Source organism: Dasypus novemcinctus, chromosome X, assembly GCF_030445035.2.
Source record: "Dasypus novemcinctus isolate mDasNov1 chromosome X, mDasNov1.1.hap2, whole genome shotgun sequence".
NCBI lineage: Eukaryota > Metazoa > Chordata > Mammalia > Cingulata > Dasypodidae > Dasypus > Dasypus novemcinctus.
Window position 1 is genome coordinate 54,843,201 of NC_080704.1, and position 16,230 is coordinate 54,859,430.

Below are 16,230 nucleotides of genomic sequence, written 5' to 3' on the forward strand. Positions count from 1 at the left end.
AACACTTATTCACTGTTGGTGGGAATGTAGAATGTTACAGCCATTGTGGAGGACTGTTGGGCAGTTCCTAAAGAAGTTGAATCTAGAGTTGCCTCATGACCCTGCTATGTCACTACTGGGTATATACTCAGAAGAACTGAGACATGAACAGACTGCACACTGATGTTCATAGCATCATTATTCACAATTGCCAAAAGTTGGAAACAGCCCAGGTGTCCATCAGCTGATGAACAGATAAACTGTGGTATAGTCACACAATGGAATATTATGCAGCTGTAAGAAGAAATGATGTCGTAAAGCATATGACAACATGGATGAACCTGGAGGACATTATGTTGAGTGAAGCAAGCCAGACACAAAAGGACAAATACTGTATGATTGCATTACTCTGAACTAATTATATTCTGTCACATATTGTATGATTCCATTTATGTGAAATGTAAATATAAATCAATGTAAAAAGGTGAAATTTTTGATTAGTGGTTATGTGGGGCTCAGGAAGTCATGTTAAGGAGTGTGAAGTTTTTCTTTTTGGAGTAATGAAATAATTATAAAATATTTTGTGAGGATGATTGCACAACATTGTGATTATACTAAAAGCCGTTGACTGTATCACAAAAAAACTGCTTAATAAATAAATAAATAATTGTGCAAGAATAGCCCAGAATAGCAGCTATGTTACAGGAGGGGAAACCAAGAAATTGAGAGGTAAAAATTTTTCTTGTTTGTCTGTTTTTTATTATTATTATTGAAATAATAATGTTCTGAAGTGATGAATGTACAAATATGTGATTATACCAAATACCATTGATTGTACACTTTGGATGAATTGTATGCTTTATTAATATGTACCAGTAAAATTTATTTGTTAAATAAAAAGTGCTTCATCCATAATAAATAAATAAATAAACCACCTCATGCCCACTAGGACAGGAGTAATAAAAAAGATGGACATTAACAAATGTTGGCAAGGATGTGGAGAAATTGGAAACCTCATACATTGCAGGTGTCAATGTAAAATGGTACAGCCACTGTGGAAAACAATTTGGCAGATCCTCAACTGCCGTATGACCCAGTGTGACAGTTTGAAGCTTTTTGTGGATCCCAGAAAAGATTGTATTCTTTAATCTAATCCATTCCTATGGCTGTGGTACCCTTTGATTAGATTGGATTCAGTTGGGAGGGGGCTTTGATTGGAGTACTTCAGTGAGATATGACCCAGGGTGGGTCTTGGTCCTCTTGCTGGAGACCTTTATAAACAGAGAACTGAATGCAGAAACACACAGAGAAAGTGCCGCAGAGATGGAATAAAGGAACCTAGGAGCCCAGAGAGGAACTTGGAAGAGAGGAAGCTACAGATAGAGCAGCCAGAAGCTATAGTAGCAAGACCCAGAATAGAAACAGATACCTTCATGTGCCTTGCCACATGAAAGGAGTACAGGATCACCAGCAGCCAACCTTTCCTGAGACACCATCTCTGATGATGCCTTGATTTGGACATTTTCACAACCTCAGAACTGTTAGCTTTTACCCTAATAAATTCCAATTATAATAGCCAACACATTTCTGATACATTGCTCCCAGCAAGCACCCAGCAATTCCACTCGCAGAAGCCCCCAAGACCACTCTCACTTTCACTAGAAGCACCTGAGTTATTCACCAGACGGACTCACAGAACTCAGAAAAGCCATTATACAGCAAAACAGTACAGATTAAAATCATCAAAGGGAGACCCCAAGCACAGAACTTCCAGTCATCCCACCCTAGTGGAATCATGCAGAAAATACTTATTTCTTCCAACAGTAATGTGTGAGAGTACACACAGGATTGCCAACCAAGGAAGCTCAGCAAAGCCTTGGGTGTTTTTATTGAAGATTGACCACTTATATGGTTGACTTCAGTCGCCAGACACTCCAGAAGTCAAGCTAATACCATGTGGCCCAGTGGCCCCACTATAAATAACATTGTTAGCATAGACTATCGTGCATGGCCTAAGGCCCCTAGACAAACAAGGACATTCTAATTAGGCAGGACGTTCCAAGAGCTTAGAGGTTACCTCCCAGGAGCTGGGAGTAAAAGGTCAACCTTTCTTTGGACAAGGTTAATCCTTTATTGCGCAGTACCCAAGAGAAATGAAAACATGTCCACACAAAATCTTCTACATAAATGTTCGTAGCAGTATTATTTCATAATAGCTAAAAGTAGAAGCAACTCCTAACCCAGCCCCCAGTTGCTGATGTACCCAAACAAAATAAGTTTTTTGGACATTAAACCCAGCTGGGTTCCTGGGACATAAAACCCTAGTGTGGAAATTACTAAAGGTGGAAAAGGTACACGGAAAAGGAGGAAACTGAACAGCAATAAGGCAGAGAGTGTTCTTCAGGTGGAGTGGAAAAGATGAGAGAGTGCCGTTAGAGTAGTATGAAGAAGTGAAGATCTTCAGTAAAGGTAAATAAATGGGTAGATGCAAAATCCAAAAGTATTATATACACAATATATAACACTACTCTTTAATCCTATAAAAGTTAGAATACAATGGAATAAGAAATACTCTTATTTCCTGATAATAGACCTGTAAAATATAAAGAGGTAATATGGGACAGAAACAACATAAAGAGGGGAAACAGAGACATATAGAACAGATACTGTGAGTGCTATGGAAGTTAAAGTGATATCTTTTCAAATTAGTGGGTTATAGACTTAAGTTATTTAATAGAAACCTCAGAATAACCACAAAAAAAGAATTTAAAATATATTCAGAAATAGAAATAAGAAGGGGATTATGGCGGTTTGGTATTGTTATGAATTCCAAAAATATATATTGCATTGGGTTTGTAAACTGGTCTGTTCCTCTGGACATATTAGATTGTATTAGATTCAGAGGTTTCGCTTTTACTTTATTAAATCACGGTTAGGGCATTTATTTGACCATGTCATTAGGGTGACTCGGTTTGAGTCCCTGCCCCCCCTTTGGGGGCTATATAAACATATGCTTACTCAAAGACAGGGAAATAAAACACACAGAGAACACAAAAAGTTTAGTTTTGGACCCTAGAGTCCCAGGGAGAAAGATGAGCCTCATGCTAGCCCACAGCTGAGATAGGAAGAAGCTGGGACCACAGAGCCTTGGGAGGAAGAGAAAGGCTGAACCCTCACAGAGACCAGCAGCCATCTTGCTCCAACACGTGGCAACAGACTGGTGAGGGAAGTAATTTATTCTTTTTTTTTTTCTCTCCCCTTCCCCTCCCCCATTGTCTGCTCTACGTGTCCATTCGTTACGTGTTCTTCTGTGTCCGCTTCTATCCTTATCAGTGGCACTGGGAATCTGTGTTTCTTTTTGTTGCATCATCTTGTTGTATCAGCTCTCCATGTATGCGGCACCACTCCTGGACAGGCTGCACTTTCTTTCGCACTGGGCGGCTCTCATTACGGGGCGCACTCCTTGCACGTGGGGCTCCCCTACGCAGGGGACACCGCTGCATGGTAGGGCATTCCTTGCACGCATCAGCACTGTGCATGGGACAGCTCCACACGGGCCAAGGAGGCCCTGGGTTTGAACCCTGGACCTCCTATGTGGTAGGTGGACGCCTTAACCATTGGGCAAAATCTGCTTCCCTAGAAGGGATTTATTCTTAATGGCCTTGTGACTGTAAGCTTCTACTCCAAATAAATACCCTTTATAAAAACCAACAGATTTCTGGTATTTTGCATCAGTACCCCTTTGGCTGACTAATACAGGGATCAATCAGTAACATCAGAAAAGATCAAGTATACACTAAAAGAAGCTATAATAAAGGAAAAGAAATACAAGAAAGATAGAAGACATAAAAACAAAGAATAAAATGACTGAAGTAAATTCCACCTTATCAGTAATTACACTGACTGTTTAATGGATTAAAATTTCCCATGAAAAGGCACAGATTGGCAGAATGATTTTTAAAAGCACAATCCAACTATGCTGTTTGTAAGAGACTCACCTTAGACCCAAAAATACAAAAAGTTGAAAGGATGGGAAAAAATATATTCCATGCTAATAATAACCAATAGAGAGCTGGTGGGGAGCAGATGTAGCTCAAGTGGTTGAGCATCTGCTTCCCATATATGAGGTTCAATCCCTGGTACCTCCTTAAAAAAAAAAAAAAAAAAAAAAACCTGGGGTAGCTATACTAATATCAGAAAAAATAGTCTTTATATAAAAAAACTTTTACAAGAGAAAAAGGACACTATATATACCAAGAAAAAAATAATCATAAACATTTATGCACCTAACTAGTGCCCTGAAATACGCAAGGCAAACATTGACTAAACTGAGGGGAGATACAGATGCCTCTACAGTAATAGTTGGAGACTTCAATACACCATGTTCATTAATGGATAAAACATCTAGACAAAAGAACAATAGGGAAATGGAGAACTTTAAAAATACAATTAATGAACTAGACCTAACAGGCATATACAGAACACTGTACCCCAAAACAGCAGAATACACATTCTTCTCAAGTGCACATAGATCATTCTTCAGGATAGACTGTATGTTGGGTCACAAAACACGTCTCAATAAATTTAAAAACATCAAAATTATACAAAGTATATTTTCTGACCACAATGGAATGAAGCTAGAAATCAATAATAGGCAGAGAACTGGAAAATTCTCAAATATATGTAAGTTAAACAACACAATTGATGGGTCAAAGAAGAAATCACAAGAGAAATCAGGTAATTTTTCTTGAGACAAATTAAAATAAGAGCAGAACATATCAAGGCTTAATGGGATGCAGCAAAAGCAGTGCCCAGAGGGAAATTTATAACCCTAAATTCATACATTAATGAAGAAGAAAGAGCTCAAATCAGACACCTAATCACTCAACTGGAGGAATTAGAAAAAGAATAACAAACTAAGGCTGAAGTGGGCCAAAGGAAGGAAATCACAAAGACTAAAACAGAAAGAAATGAAATAGAGAATAAAAACAGACAAAAATAAGAAAAAAATTTTAAGAAATCTATAAACAATAGAATTAGCAAAACCAAAATTGGTTCTTTGAAAAGATCAATAAAACTGACAAACCTCAAGCTAGACTGACAAGGAAAAAGAGGACTAAATAAATGAAAATAACTAAAATCAAAAAAGGAGGACATTTCTACTGACCCCACAGATGTTAAATAGGGAAAACTGTGTGAGAGACGGTATATATCAATTCTTTCTGCATGATATATCTGTAAACCTACAACTGCTCAAATTTTTTTTTACAAAATAACACTGAAAAGTTTAATTTCATTATTTCATTTTAGTTATATGAATAACACTTTATATATAGGCCTGTAAAAGAGATAAATAAGCACATTAAAAAAAAAACAGATAACTGAGCAGTCTGTCCCTCCATATGCAGGCTTGCCTTTAAACATGAAAATTGCCACTCTTTTCCTTGGAAACAAATTCTACCTACCCCTCCTCTGCTTAACTATATAAACACACCCATGCATTTTATATCTTTGGAAGGGAAACTGTAACATTGTAACCATAGCAAATGGTAAATAAGGCTGTGAGGCATAGGAGTATAGCAGTCAGGCCGGGTTCTTCCTACTCTGCCTTACTATGAATCCTCAATGGATGATGCGTAACAATGCTTAATAAATGGGTTAAATCTATCAATGAACGGCAGAATAATGTAAAGTTAATTTCAGCTTGTCTTTACCCATACTGTGAAATAGAGCTTTATGCAATGTTGGAAATGTTTTTATCTGTCCTGTCCAGTATGGTTGAAATGTAGTTAGTGTGATTAAGGAAATATATTTTTAATTTTATGTAATTTTAATTTTAATTTAAATAGCTACTTGCGGTTAGGGGCTACCATGTAGAACAGCACAGTTCTATAAGAACAGTTTGAAGAAATTAGGTTACTTAGATACTGGAGTTACTCTGACCATTATAGAACCAGTGGATGCTCTGACAATAATGTAGGTTTTATTTTTTTCTTTTGTTTGTTCAAAGGCATTTTTTTAAAGACAACCTTTATTTTTCCTAGAATTAGTCTTAGAGAGGCACAACCATGTCAAGTAGAAAAACCCCTGATATTTAGGTCCATTCATGCTCTATTTTTTTTCTTTTTTTTTTTTTTGTCTTTATTTTTTTAATATTACATTCAAAAAATATGAGGTCCCCATGTACCCCCCACCCCCCTCACTCCACTCCTCCCCCCATAGCAACAATCTCCTCCATCATCATGAAACATTCATTGCATTTGGTGAACACATCTCTGAGCACCGCTCAAAGGCATTTTTGAGTACCTCCTTGTTCAAGAGGTAATGGTGATGCAAAGATGAATGACAGGGCTTCTATCTGTAAGAGCTAAGGCCAAGGATTTAACAATTATTATACTGTAGGTACAGTGTGAAAAGCATGTATAACGTATTGTGAGGGACACAGAAGGGACCGCATGACTATATATGAAGGTTAAAGAAGGCATCTCAAAAACTTAATGCTTGAGCCGAAACCTTCAAAGGGAAGTATGATTTTTTGTTGTTGCTGTTGTTTTTGTTTTTTGCCTCTGTTTTTGCTCTTTTATGTGAGAGCAGGTTTCCTGGGTTAATTGTAAAGTGATTGTCAGGTCTATTTAGGACGAGTTTTGTCCCTGTCATTCCTTTGCTTTGCTTCCCATGAGCTCTCAGTTTAGATGAGCTCTTAATTTAGACCCCAATTTAGGGCTCCCTCTTTACCCCCAATCATGCCACCATGACATCTTTTCTTCCTCAGTGTTCCGTAAAAAGCTGCATCACTGCCTTCCATGTCACCTGTGCCTTTGAGCATAGCCTAGAGATGAAGACCATCCTAGATGAGGGGGATGAAGTGAAGTTCAAGTCATACTGCCTCAAGCACAGCCAAAACAAGCAGAACCCTCTGGTGGAAACCGATTACCCCTCACATAGGGCTGCAGAGCCAAGCCAGGGCAAAGGTGAAAAGACCAGCCTCCGGGCACAGAAGCTTCGGGAGCTGGAGGAGGAGTTCTATTCCTTGGTCCGTGTGGAAGATGTGGCCACAGAGCTGGGGCTACCCACACTGGCCGTGGATTTTATCTACAACTACTGGAAATTGAAGCGGAAAAGTAACTTCAATAAACCATTATTTCCTCCAAAAGAAGATGAAGAAAATGGCCTGGTACAGCCAAAAGAGGAAAGCATTCACACCCGCATGAGAATGTTTATGCACCTGCGGCAGGACCTGGAGAGGGTAAGGTGACCAGCAATGACTAGTGTATTGGTCTCAGTTGGCATAGAAATGGAGACACCACTTCTAGTTAAAACGTCAGCTCATATTGTGGGCTTCTGTGTCCTTGTTTTATCTTTTGATTTCATTGTGACCCTGGACATTGGGCTTTATTTAGATTTTGAGAGGCACATTCAGGCTATTAGTGAGACCTCACTTATATGCTCTGTGAACTCTAAATTTGAAATGAATTCTCATTTGATTTGCTTTATTGACTATTGAGCCTAAATCGACTCAGCTATATTTTACTAACACATTTACAAGTCTGCAGGCTGAAGAAAATGAATTTTGCTAGGAAAGCACTAGATCAGGGTTTCTTAACCTTGGCATTAGTGATATTTGGGCTGGATAGTTTGTTGTTGGGGACTGACCTGTGCATCTTAATACGTTTAGCAGCATCCCTAGCCTGTACTCACTAGATGCCAGTTGTATGCACACACCTCCCACACTAATCACCAGTTAACGACAACCAAAAGTATCTCCAGACTTTGCCAAATATCCCTAGGGGTCAAAATTGCCCGGTTAAGAGCCACTGTACAACTCAACAGTATTCAGGTATTTACTAAATTAGGTACTACAGGGGTTTAAACATAAGTCAGGCACTGTTTATTCGACAGAATTTTATAATCAATTCTAGTTATAGAAATGGCTTGATTTTTTTCTGTTACTTGAATTTGAAAGGGAACTAATAGATTAGGCTCACTTTTTAAAATTTAAATACTATGTGCCAACGTTGTTCTAAGCACTTTATAAATATTAAACCATTTTTTTTCATTATTGTGAGATCATGCAGAAAAATTTTAATGCCCTAAAAATGCCCTATGTTCTAGCTATTCTGTTCTTCCCTCCCCCTTCCCTCAAGACCTATGGTAACCACTAAGTTTCACTTTTTGAAGAATAAGATTCATAATTACTTGCAGTAATATTGAGGGTTTGACAGATTGGTCTGTTTTCTTTTATTAGGCACTGCCTGTGTTCTCGAGAGACTCTTGCCCCTCTGTTTGAGAACATAGCACAACTCCCAGAATGGGAGTTTTAATATTCTTGTTTATTGTGTGGGTCTCCATCCACTGATATAACACACTATGAGAAGATGAACACTTACATATTCCATAGAAGCCTGCCCCAGGTTCACCCTGTCCCATATATCTCCCCACATCCAACACCCTACACCAGTAACCCTTCCCTGCCATATTTGCCAAAAGAACATTCCCAGCACTGTAATTTAAACCACAGACCTGCAAATCCCCAGAGTTCACCTGCTCCTTCCCCTAACCCTCCCCCCAATTCCATGGATAGTCCAACCCAACCCCCCCACACCCTACCCCCCTCACAGACCAGAACTGCCAAACCAAATAGCATCACTACACCACTGCCACACTTATTCACTGCACAACTACATCCTTCACTGCACAACTACACCTTATCATAGATTTTGCCCATTTAATCCTAACATACCTTTAAAAAATACTATTATTATCCCTATTTACCTGAGGCACAGAAAGGTTGAATAACTTGTCCAGTGGGAAGTACAAATTGTGGCTGTGGAAATCTGGCTGAGCTTTTGAAAGTGTAAGCAAAAAAGTCACTACCAGTTTTCCCAACAGACCTTTATCCTGCTGGTCCAGCATTATTAGAAAATTGTATTGGATCCAGTAGCGCCATCTTTCTGTACTCAGGAATCTAAAAGGAAGACTGAATTGTTAAACCATCCTTTAGTCTTTCTAGCCTGGCTGTGCAAATCAAATATTGAGCCCATGACACTGCAAGGAGAGTAAGTTTTACAAGGCAGTTTTGGAGCATTTTGCTTGTGCTGTTGATTTATATGGGAACCATGATCCCACAATTGACCATGCAACATGAATTCCTGTGGGTGCTCATTATGCAGCTCTTGGGTTCTGTCTTCTCTCCTCACCACCATTCCCTCACCTGATTTTAGTTGTCTTAATTTTAAACAATTTCAGTTGTCAGATTTATTTAACAATGACAAAAATTTCTATTTGCTGGTGGTTGGGCTTTCAGGTACGAAATCTGTGCTACATGATAAGCAGGCGAGAGAAGCTGAAACTGTCACACAGCAAAGTACAGGAACAGATCTTCAGTTTGCAAGTCCAGCTTGTTAACCAGGAAATTGCTGCAGGTAACCTATATATTAAAGGTATTCTAACACGTTCATAGACTGGTTACATCCCATTTTAACAATTTAAAATTTTATGCCCATTGTTTCACTTAAAGATCTTAATAAATTCTTGTCAAATATATTATTTGCTCTAGTATAATATGTCCCATTGCACTGTCAATTTATGAGTCAAGAAATCCCAGGGTGGGGATAGGGGAGCTGCAGCTCTAGGGCAGATAATCTTAAGTCCCAGACATTTATTAGGGGCTATTAATTGGAGCCATAAAATCATTCTTGTAGCATTAATAATTGAATTCATTTAGAAATAAATAGGATAAGGTCTAATCCATAAGATAAGGCCTAATCCATAGGATAAGGCCTAATCCTAGTTTCCCGAAAATGTTTGATTCCAGGGTTACTTATCTTAGCAATAGTCTCTTAACTCCTTAGTCAGAAGTTAGACAATCTAGATTCTTTTCATTTAATCAATCACTAATAATTGCTGAGGACCTACTATGGACCAAGAACTGAGCTAGAACTGAGTCAGCAAAACAGAATCTCTGCCTACAGGGTATGCTGCCTACTTGGTGAAAGAGAGGTGAGCAGAATTACAGGGCCCTAAGCATGGGGAGCTTGGCTAGAATGATACCTATATGGTGACACAACCTCCCTGAGCCTCATTTAACACAGAGGTTGGTGGCAAAACCTGGGCAACCAGAGGTCACTGGGCATGGTGTGCAGAATCTAGCTCCTACCAAGTACTAGCCAAAGCACAAGGGAGACACTCAGAAATGAGGTGCCAGGTACACACCAGAGGCGCTGGTGTATTTGTGAGTATTGCAGGTCACAGCAGAGAGGAATAGCAGGAGGCAGAAAGGCTGCTCAGACACAAGGGCGGTGTGATAGGCAAGATAAGAGCCAAAGGACAGCAAGGAGGAGCCTCTGTGTGTCAAGGGAATTGGACCCTAACCAATGTGGCTTCTGATTGGTAGGAGCCAGCCTCATTATGGCTTGTGGCATCAGCAGGTAGCAACTCTTGGCAAAGATGCGGACTGTGGGTGTTCAGCATGGACCTATGAAGAACAAATGCTGGGCATTGGGGCACCTAATAACTGTCCTCTTTATATCTCATTTTTGTAAAGCTACAGTAAGATGGCAATGGACAGTGGTGTCAAGTCTGTATGCAAATGCTTTTAGAATTTCAGAACACTCAAAATAATAGAGAGGGGAAGACCTATTCTAACTGTGATTGTAGGGTGACATGCCCAGATCACAAGTACATGCAGGCCAAGCCATAGAAGGCCATCACCAGGAATGTTGTGGTTCTTTTCTGCTGGCCTTACCACTGAAAAACCTCCCTCACACCTCCTGAATGGTCATTCATAGTAAGGAAATTATTCTAGGTTAAGATGAAGTACACAGAAACCACCTGCTACTATTCCCGCTAATGACAGATTAAAACATACTCTCCAAAACTGTGCTACATTTATGAGGGTTTGTGTTTGACTTACTTTAAGGAATGCCAGGAAAAATTGGAGGATGGAGTCTAAGATATCTATGTTTAAAGTACATCCTAAGTGCTTTATCCTAAGTACTGTGCAGTATCCACACATGTGCACAAGCACACACACAAATATGGAGACCCTGTTCTAAATGCGTTGTTAGTGATGTTCTTTTTTAGAAGTGGAGTGACAAGAGACAGAGGTGCAGGAGCAGTACACAAGTCTTTATGATCAATGTACAGTTTTGGAGAGCAGAGAAGAAGAGGCTGGGAGTCGCACAGCAAACAGTGGCATTGCTGAGTTTTCCGTCTGCAGCACCCCACCCCACCCAACCTCAAGTTTAGCTTACTCCAGCTTCTATCTCATGATGTACACACCTATAAAAGACATGTGCTTCTTAAATATTTGGAAGAGTAGATATGTGAACTCACTACCATAGGTACATACGCCATTATTTAAATTAGTTGTTAAAATGAATCTTTCTTTTTGATCTCAGGACTTCCTTTGACAAATGCACTAGAAAACTCGCTGTTTTACCCACCACCAAGAATTACCTTAAAGTTAAAAATGCCCAGATCAGCCCTGGAAGACTGCAAAAACAGCTCCACTGAGCCCGATCATGGACTTCTCTCTCCTGATAGCAGCTCCCCTGTTGTCAAGAAAAAGAGCATGCAGGTGCCTCAGGAGTCACTAGAAATGAGAGTGAAATCATACCCAAGGCATCCACTAGAGAGCAAGAATAACTGTTTGCTGGCCAGTCTCAGCCATTCTAGGAATGAAGCAAAGGATCCCAGTGCTGCTTGGAGAACTCCATCTCCAGAATTCTATCATGGGCAGTCACTGGGAAAGCCTCTGGTCCTTCAGGCTGCCCTGCATGGACATTCTTCTATTGGGAATGGAAAAATTCAGCCTAACTCTAAGTTTCCCAAATCAAATGGACTGGAGGGCAGTAGGTCTGGGGACATCACCCAAAAAGACAGCTCAAATGAGATGTTCTGTGACCAGGGGTCTATGCTCAGCTCGCACTTGACCAGTCAGGGCAGCTTTAGAAAATCCACCATGGAACATTTCAGCAGGTCCTTTAAGGAGGCCACCAACAGATGGGTGAGGACCACAGAGGATCTCCAGTGCTATGTGAAGCCAACCAAGAATATTAATCCCAAGGAGCAGCTCTGGGGTAAGCAGTTTCTCAGGCGGTCTGTAGGGAGAGCTCCATATCAGGAAAATGATGGGTATTGCCCAGATTTGGAGCTGAGTGATTCAGAAGCAGAAAGTGATGGGAATAAAGAAAAAGTCAGGCTAAGGAGAGACAACTCAGATAGGGAAAATCCTCCCCATGACTCCAGAAGGGATTGTCACAGTAAAAACAAGACTCACCTGCTTTCCCATAGTTCAATGCAAAGGTGATTAGAAACTTCCAAGGATAACCCAACCTTTGCCTTTGCCCCATATATTGGGGAAAACCCATACACCAAAAGGATTTTAGTATATGTTAGGAGGAACTGCAGTGAAAAGGGTGAAATTTTTCCACAATAAATTGGCTTGCAGCTTTTGAAAAGGCTTCAAGTCTAATTGTCACAAGCACATTATGGGAATCTCAAATGGTCCAGAGGATTTTTTATCAGACTATTTGTAACAGCTGGGCCCAGAGTAATTGCTCAGTAAATACTTTGGGTAAGTTTTCCAGTTATATTAACACATCGATGAGCATATTAAGAGTCCTTGCATTGTTAATGAGATTTGCTAAAGACCATGATTATCAGACACTAAAACTACTTATCTTTTGAAGCTACAGCATGTGACTCCCAGAGCTCCTGTCTGTAGGAAGTTTCTAATTCCATGGTATCTGTAAATCCTCTTCAGGGAGATACCAGAAGACCAACATCTCAGATACTATCAAATTCTTGGTAGATACTATCAAACACTTTGCTCTGTACAAAGTTGTTTGTAAAAAAATTTTCTACAGTATCTTAACTGAGTCAAAACTCTCTTAATGCTTATAAGTGTCCAGTGCCTGTTCCTAGATTTACTTGCTGGGGACGCACTTGTAAATATTTCACCCAGCTAACAAGCATAAAAGGCTAACTTGTGGATAGTGTTTACAAAAGTAGATGTTCTACTTCCAAGGAAAATGCTCTGATTCTATTTAGGTAATTGTAAAAATCCCAGAGCCTTTCCCAAAGTGAGACCATCTCTGGGGTATTTGTACCAGTTCATAGTTTTTGTGTTGTTTTCAAATGAGTTTGACTAAAATAATTTTGGCTTACAGTTTTGTATACCTGCTTTAATGTTTATATAGTTTTTATTGATGTATAATTAACATACAGTAAAATGCACAGAGGTTAAGTGTTCTTACCTGCTTTCATTATGAAACAAATTTTTATTGTCAAACAGAATTTGAAAGCATGTGTTTAACACATAGATATGATTGAGCTTTGTATCAACCTCGAATCAGGCACAATTTCCCAAACAAAAGGGCTGGAGCAGTTTTCCAGAAGTTGCTTATACCCAGTTCCCAAATTATCAACCTTAATTAATTTCTGAGAGGAAGAGAATAATTGTATTTTGGGGGGAAAAACATGTCTGCTTCCCAAAGAAGGGGGAAATATCACAGTTTTAAAATGACAAGCAGACTATAATTCTTAGCTCTCTTTTCTTCTTAGCCTTAAATTAATATTCTCTTTCTTCTAGTTTGAGAAAAGATAGTGGGAACTTTCAGACAAAAGAGGCCATTTTCAATTTTTTAAAGTTTCTTACTGATGAAACAGCCTAGTTGCAGTAGGCACCAGTCAGTAAGGGCAAGGGCCCCCCTCTATCAATATGGAAAACTCAGCAGTTTTCCTCTCCCACTGTTGCTCTTATATCCTTGTTAATGAGTTCCTTTGCTATTTGTTTTCTCCTTTCCTCAATACTTCTGAATTTCACCTCTCCTTTGACTCCATCTTTAATATGTTTCTTTTGTGCCTGTGTACATGTGTGAACATGCCACAACTTGTATGGTTGGTTTACTGGTTTTTTGGTTTGGGGAAAAAAAAAAAAAAAGCTGTGAACATCCAAAATGAGAAAGAGAATTTCCTCTATTTGTGTACTAGGTTTCTGTGCTTTTTCTTTGAGTTCTCCTTAGGTGGATAATAGTTTAATACCTTCATAGTAATAAAATTTTAATGGCACTCTATTGTGAACTACTACTGTTAGAGACCAGTGCAGTAGTCCTTATTTTCTGCCTTTCAATTCTGAATGAGTGCAAGGAAAAGCAAACATTGAAACAGTGCTTCAGCCAAATTCCATATATAATGCCATTGGGAGAGTATTGACTAAAATAATTCCAGTCAGGGAAATATAGTTGTGATATTTTTACAGGATTTTCCTAGATAAATGAAGGAGTTGTGTAAATTTCAATTGCCCCAAAATGTATTTGCTACACTTTGCTGTTGTTTGAAGTATTACCTCTTAACCTTCTTTGTTAGTTTTCTTCATTTTGTCTTATATAGTTCAATTTTCCAAGAGAAACTCAGTCTTTTTTCAAATGTCACCTTTTTACCAATACTTTTTCATTAAATTATGAAAATTGTTAACCACTGTCAGTTGTAATTTTATTATTTTGGGTTTTAGAAAATCTTACATATATTCCTTTTATGTTAAAAAAAATTCTAACTAAAACAGATTCGTAGTATGGGAGGAAGAGGAGCGAGGAAGAGAAATTGAGTATTTAGAAACACAAATTCGTGATTCATGACACATATCAGGGACCAAAGAGAACTGGGGGACTTTGACTCTACCCAAAAATCACAATTTCCTCAGAATCATCATAAAAAATCACCAGGGAAGTGGATACTATTTAATGGCACAAGGTTCAGAAGACTTAGATCAGGCATCATTTAAATGTATTTTCTTTGCAGTATTCATTCTCTTTGGAGTCACATGAGTATATTAACATTATGAGATTATGCAATATCATGGGGAGACTTTGAAGGCGTTATAAACATTTTCACTATGTTTGAGAAATGTACTCACCAAAGTTCATTGGGTAAATAGTAGCAAAAATAGGTAAAAGGTGAGGTGGTTTTTCTCAGCTTCTCTCTTTCTCATTTGTTAATGAATGACACTTTTGAAATCGTTAGGACAGATGTTACAGAACTGAAACTACAAATATAACCTGTTATAGTCAACAAAAGCTATTGGGGGGAGCAGATGTGGCTTAAGAGATTGAGTGCATGCATCCCACATGGGAGGTCCTGGGTTCAGTTCCTGGTGCCTTCTAAAACCAAAAAAAAAAAGTAAACGAAAAAAATCATCTCAGGGGAGCCTGTGTGACTCAGTGGTTGAGCACCAGGCTTCCCATATACGAGGTCCCAGGTTCAGTCCCCAGCCCCAGTACCTAAAAAAAAAAAAGCTATTGGGTTTATACAGATGTATATATGAATATATTTTCAATGGGAGATGAACCTTTCTTTATGTTGAAGAAACTTTTAAATTCAGCGAATAAACAAAAGAAACCTCAATCCTAGGGTTCTTTCCCTCCAGGACTTTTTTTTTGGTATTAAATCTTTATTTTTTAAATTGTATTTTTTTGAAGATACATAGATCACAAACAATGTTACATTAAAAAATATAAGAGGTTCCCATATACCCCACACCCAACCCACCCCACTTCTCCCACATCAACATCCTCTTTCATCATTGTGGCACATTCATTGCATTTGGTGAACACATTTTGGAGCACTGCTGCACCGTATGGATAATAGTTTACATTGTAGTTTACACTCTCCCCCAGTCCATTCAGTGAATTATGGCAGGATATATAATGTCCCACATGTGTCCCTGCAATAATATTTAGGGCAACTCCAAGTCCCAAAAATGCCCCCACATCACTCCATCTCTAAATCGAGAGGGGGCTTAGATCCCACATTATTGATGGATGTGGTTCTCCTGCTTGTAGTTGTAGGCCCTCTCAGTTCCCTGGTGTGGTGGTTGACCATCTTCATCTCCCTGTTAGCTGACCTGGGTAAGACCAACAAACCAGAGAGTAGGAGTTGCAACTCTGCTGAGGCTCAGGGCCCAGCTGGCACATGGCCAGTCCAGAGAAAAATGGAAAATATCATAAAACTTTGTTTTTGATGTTTTGCCTTTCAGCACGGTAATAGGTGTTGCCCTGTATGTACAGTGGCAAGGCAATTTCTTTCATTCCTTCCTCAGTGTCTATATCCTTTTTTTTTTATTTTAATTTTGTCTTCAAAAAAGTTTTAGATCACATTAAAGTCACATATAGAATACAGGGGACTCCCACATATCCAACATCAAGCCCTTTTCCCCCCTTCCCCAGCAATGATCTTTTAAATGTTCATGTT

General features: G+C 39.0%; 1 protein-coding gene across 3 annotated transcripts in view; it reads left to right on the forward strand.

Moving 5' to 3' along the window:
- JADE3 (jade family PHD finger 3) overlaps positions 1-14,466 on the forward strand; it is a 246,578-nt gene extending 232,112 nt beyond the window's left edge. For all 3 annotated transcript variants that reach the window (XM_023582698.2, XM_004472118.3, XM_004472117.4), the window contains exons 9-11: positions 6,752-7,225; positions 9,284-9,401; positions 11,379-14,466. In XM_023582698.2, coding sequence (XP_023438466.2) covers positions 6,752-7,225; positions 9,284-9,401; positions 11,379-12,289 — 1,503 coding nt within the window. In that variant the 3' untranslated portion in view covers positions 12,290-14,466. The remainder of the gene's footprint in view (positions 1-6,751; positions 7,226-9,283; positions 9,402-11,378) is intronic.
- Positions 14,467-16,230: the final 1,764 nt, after the last annotated feature.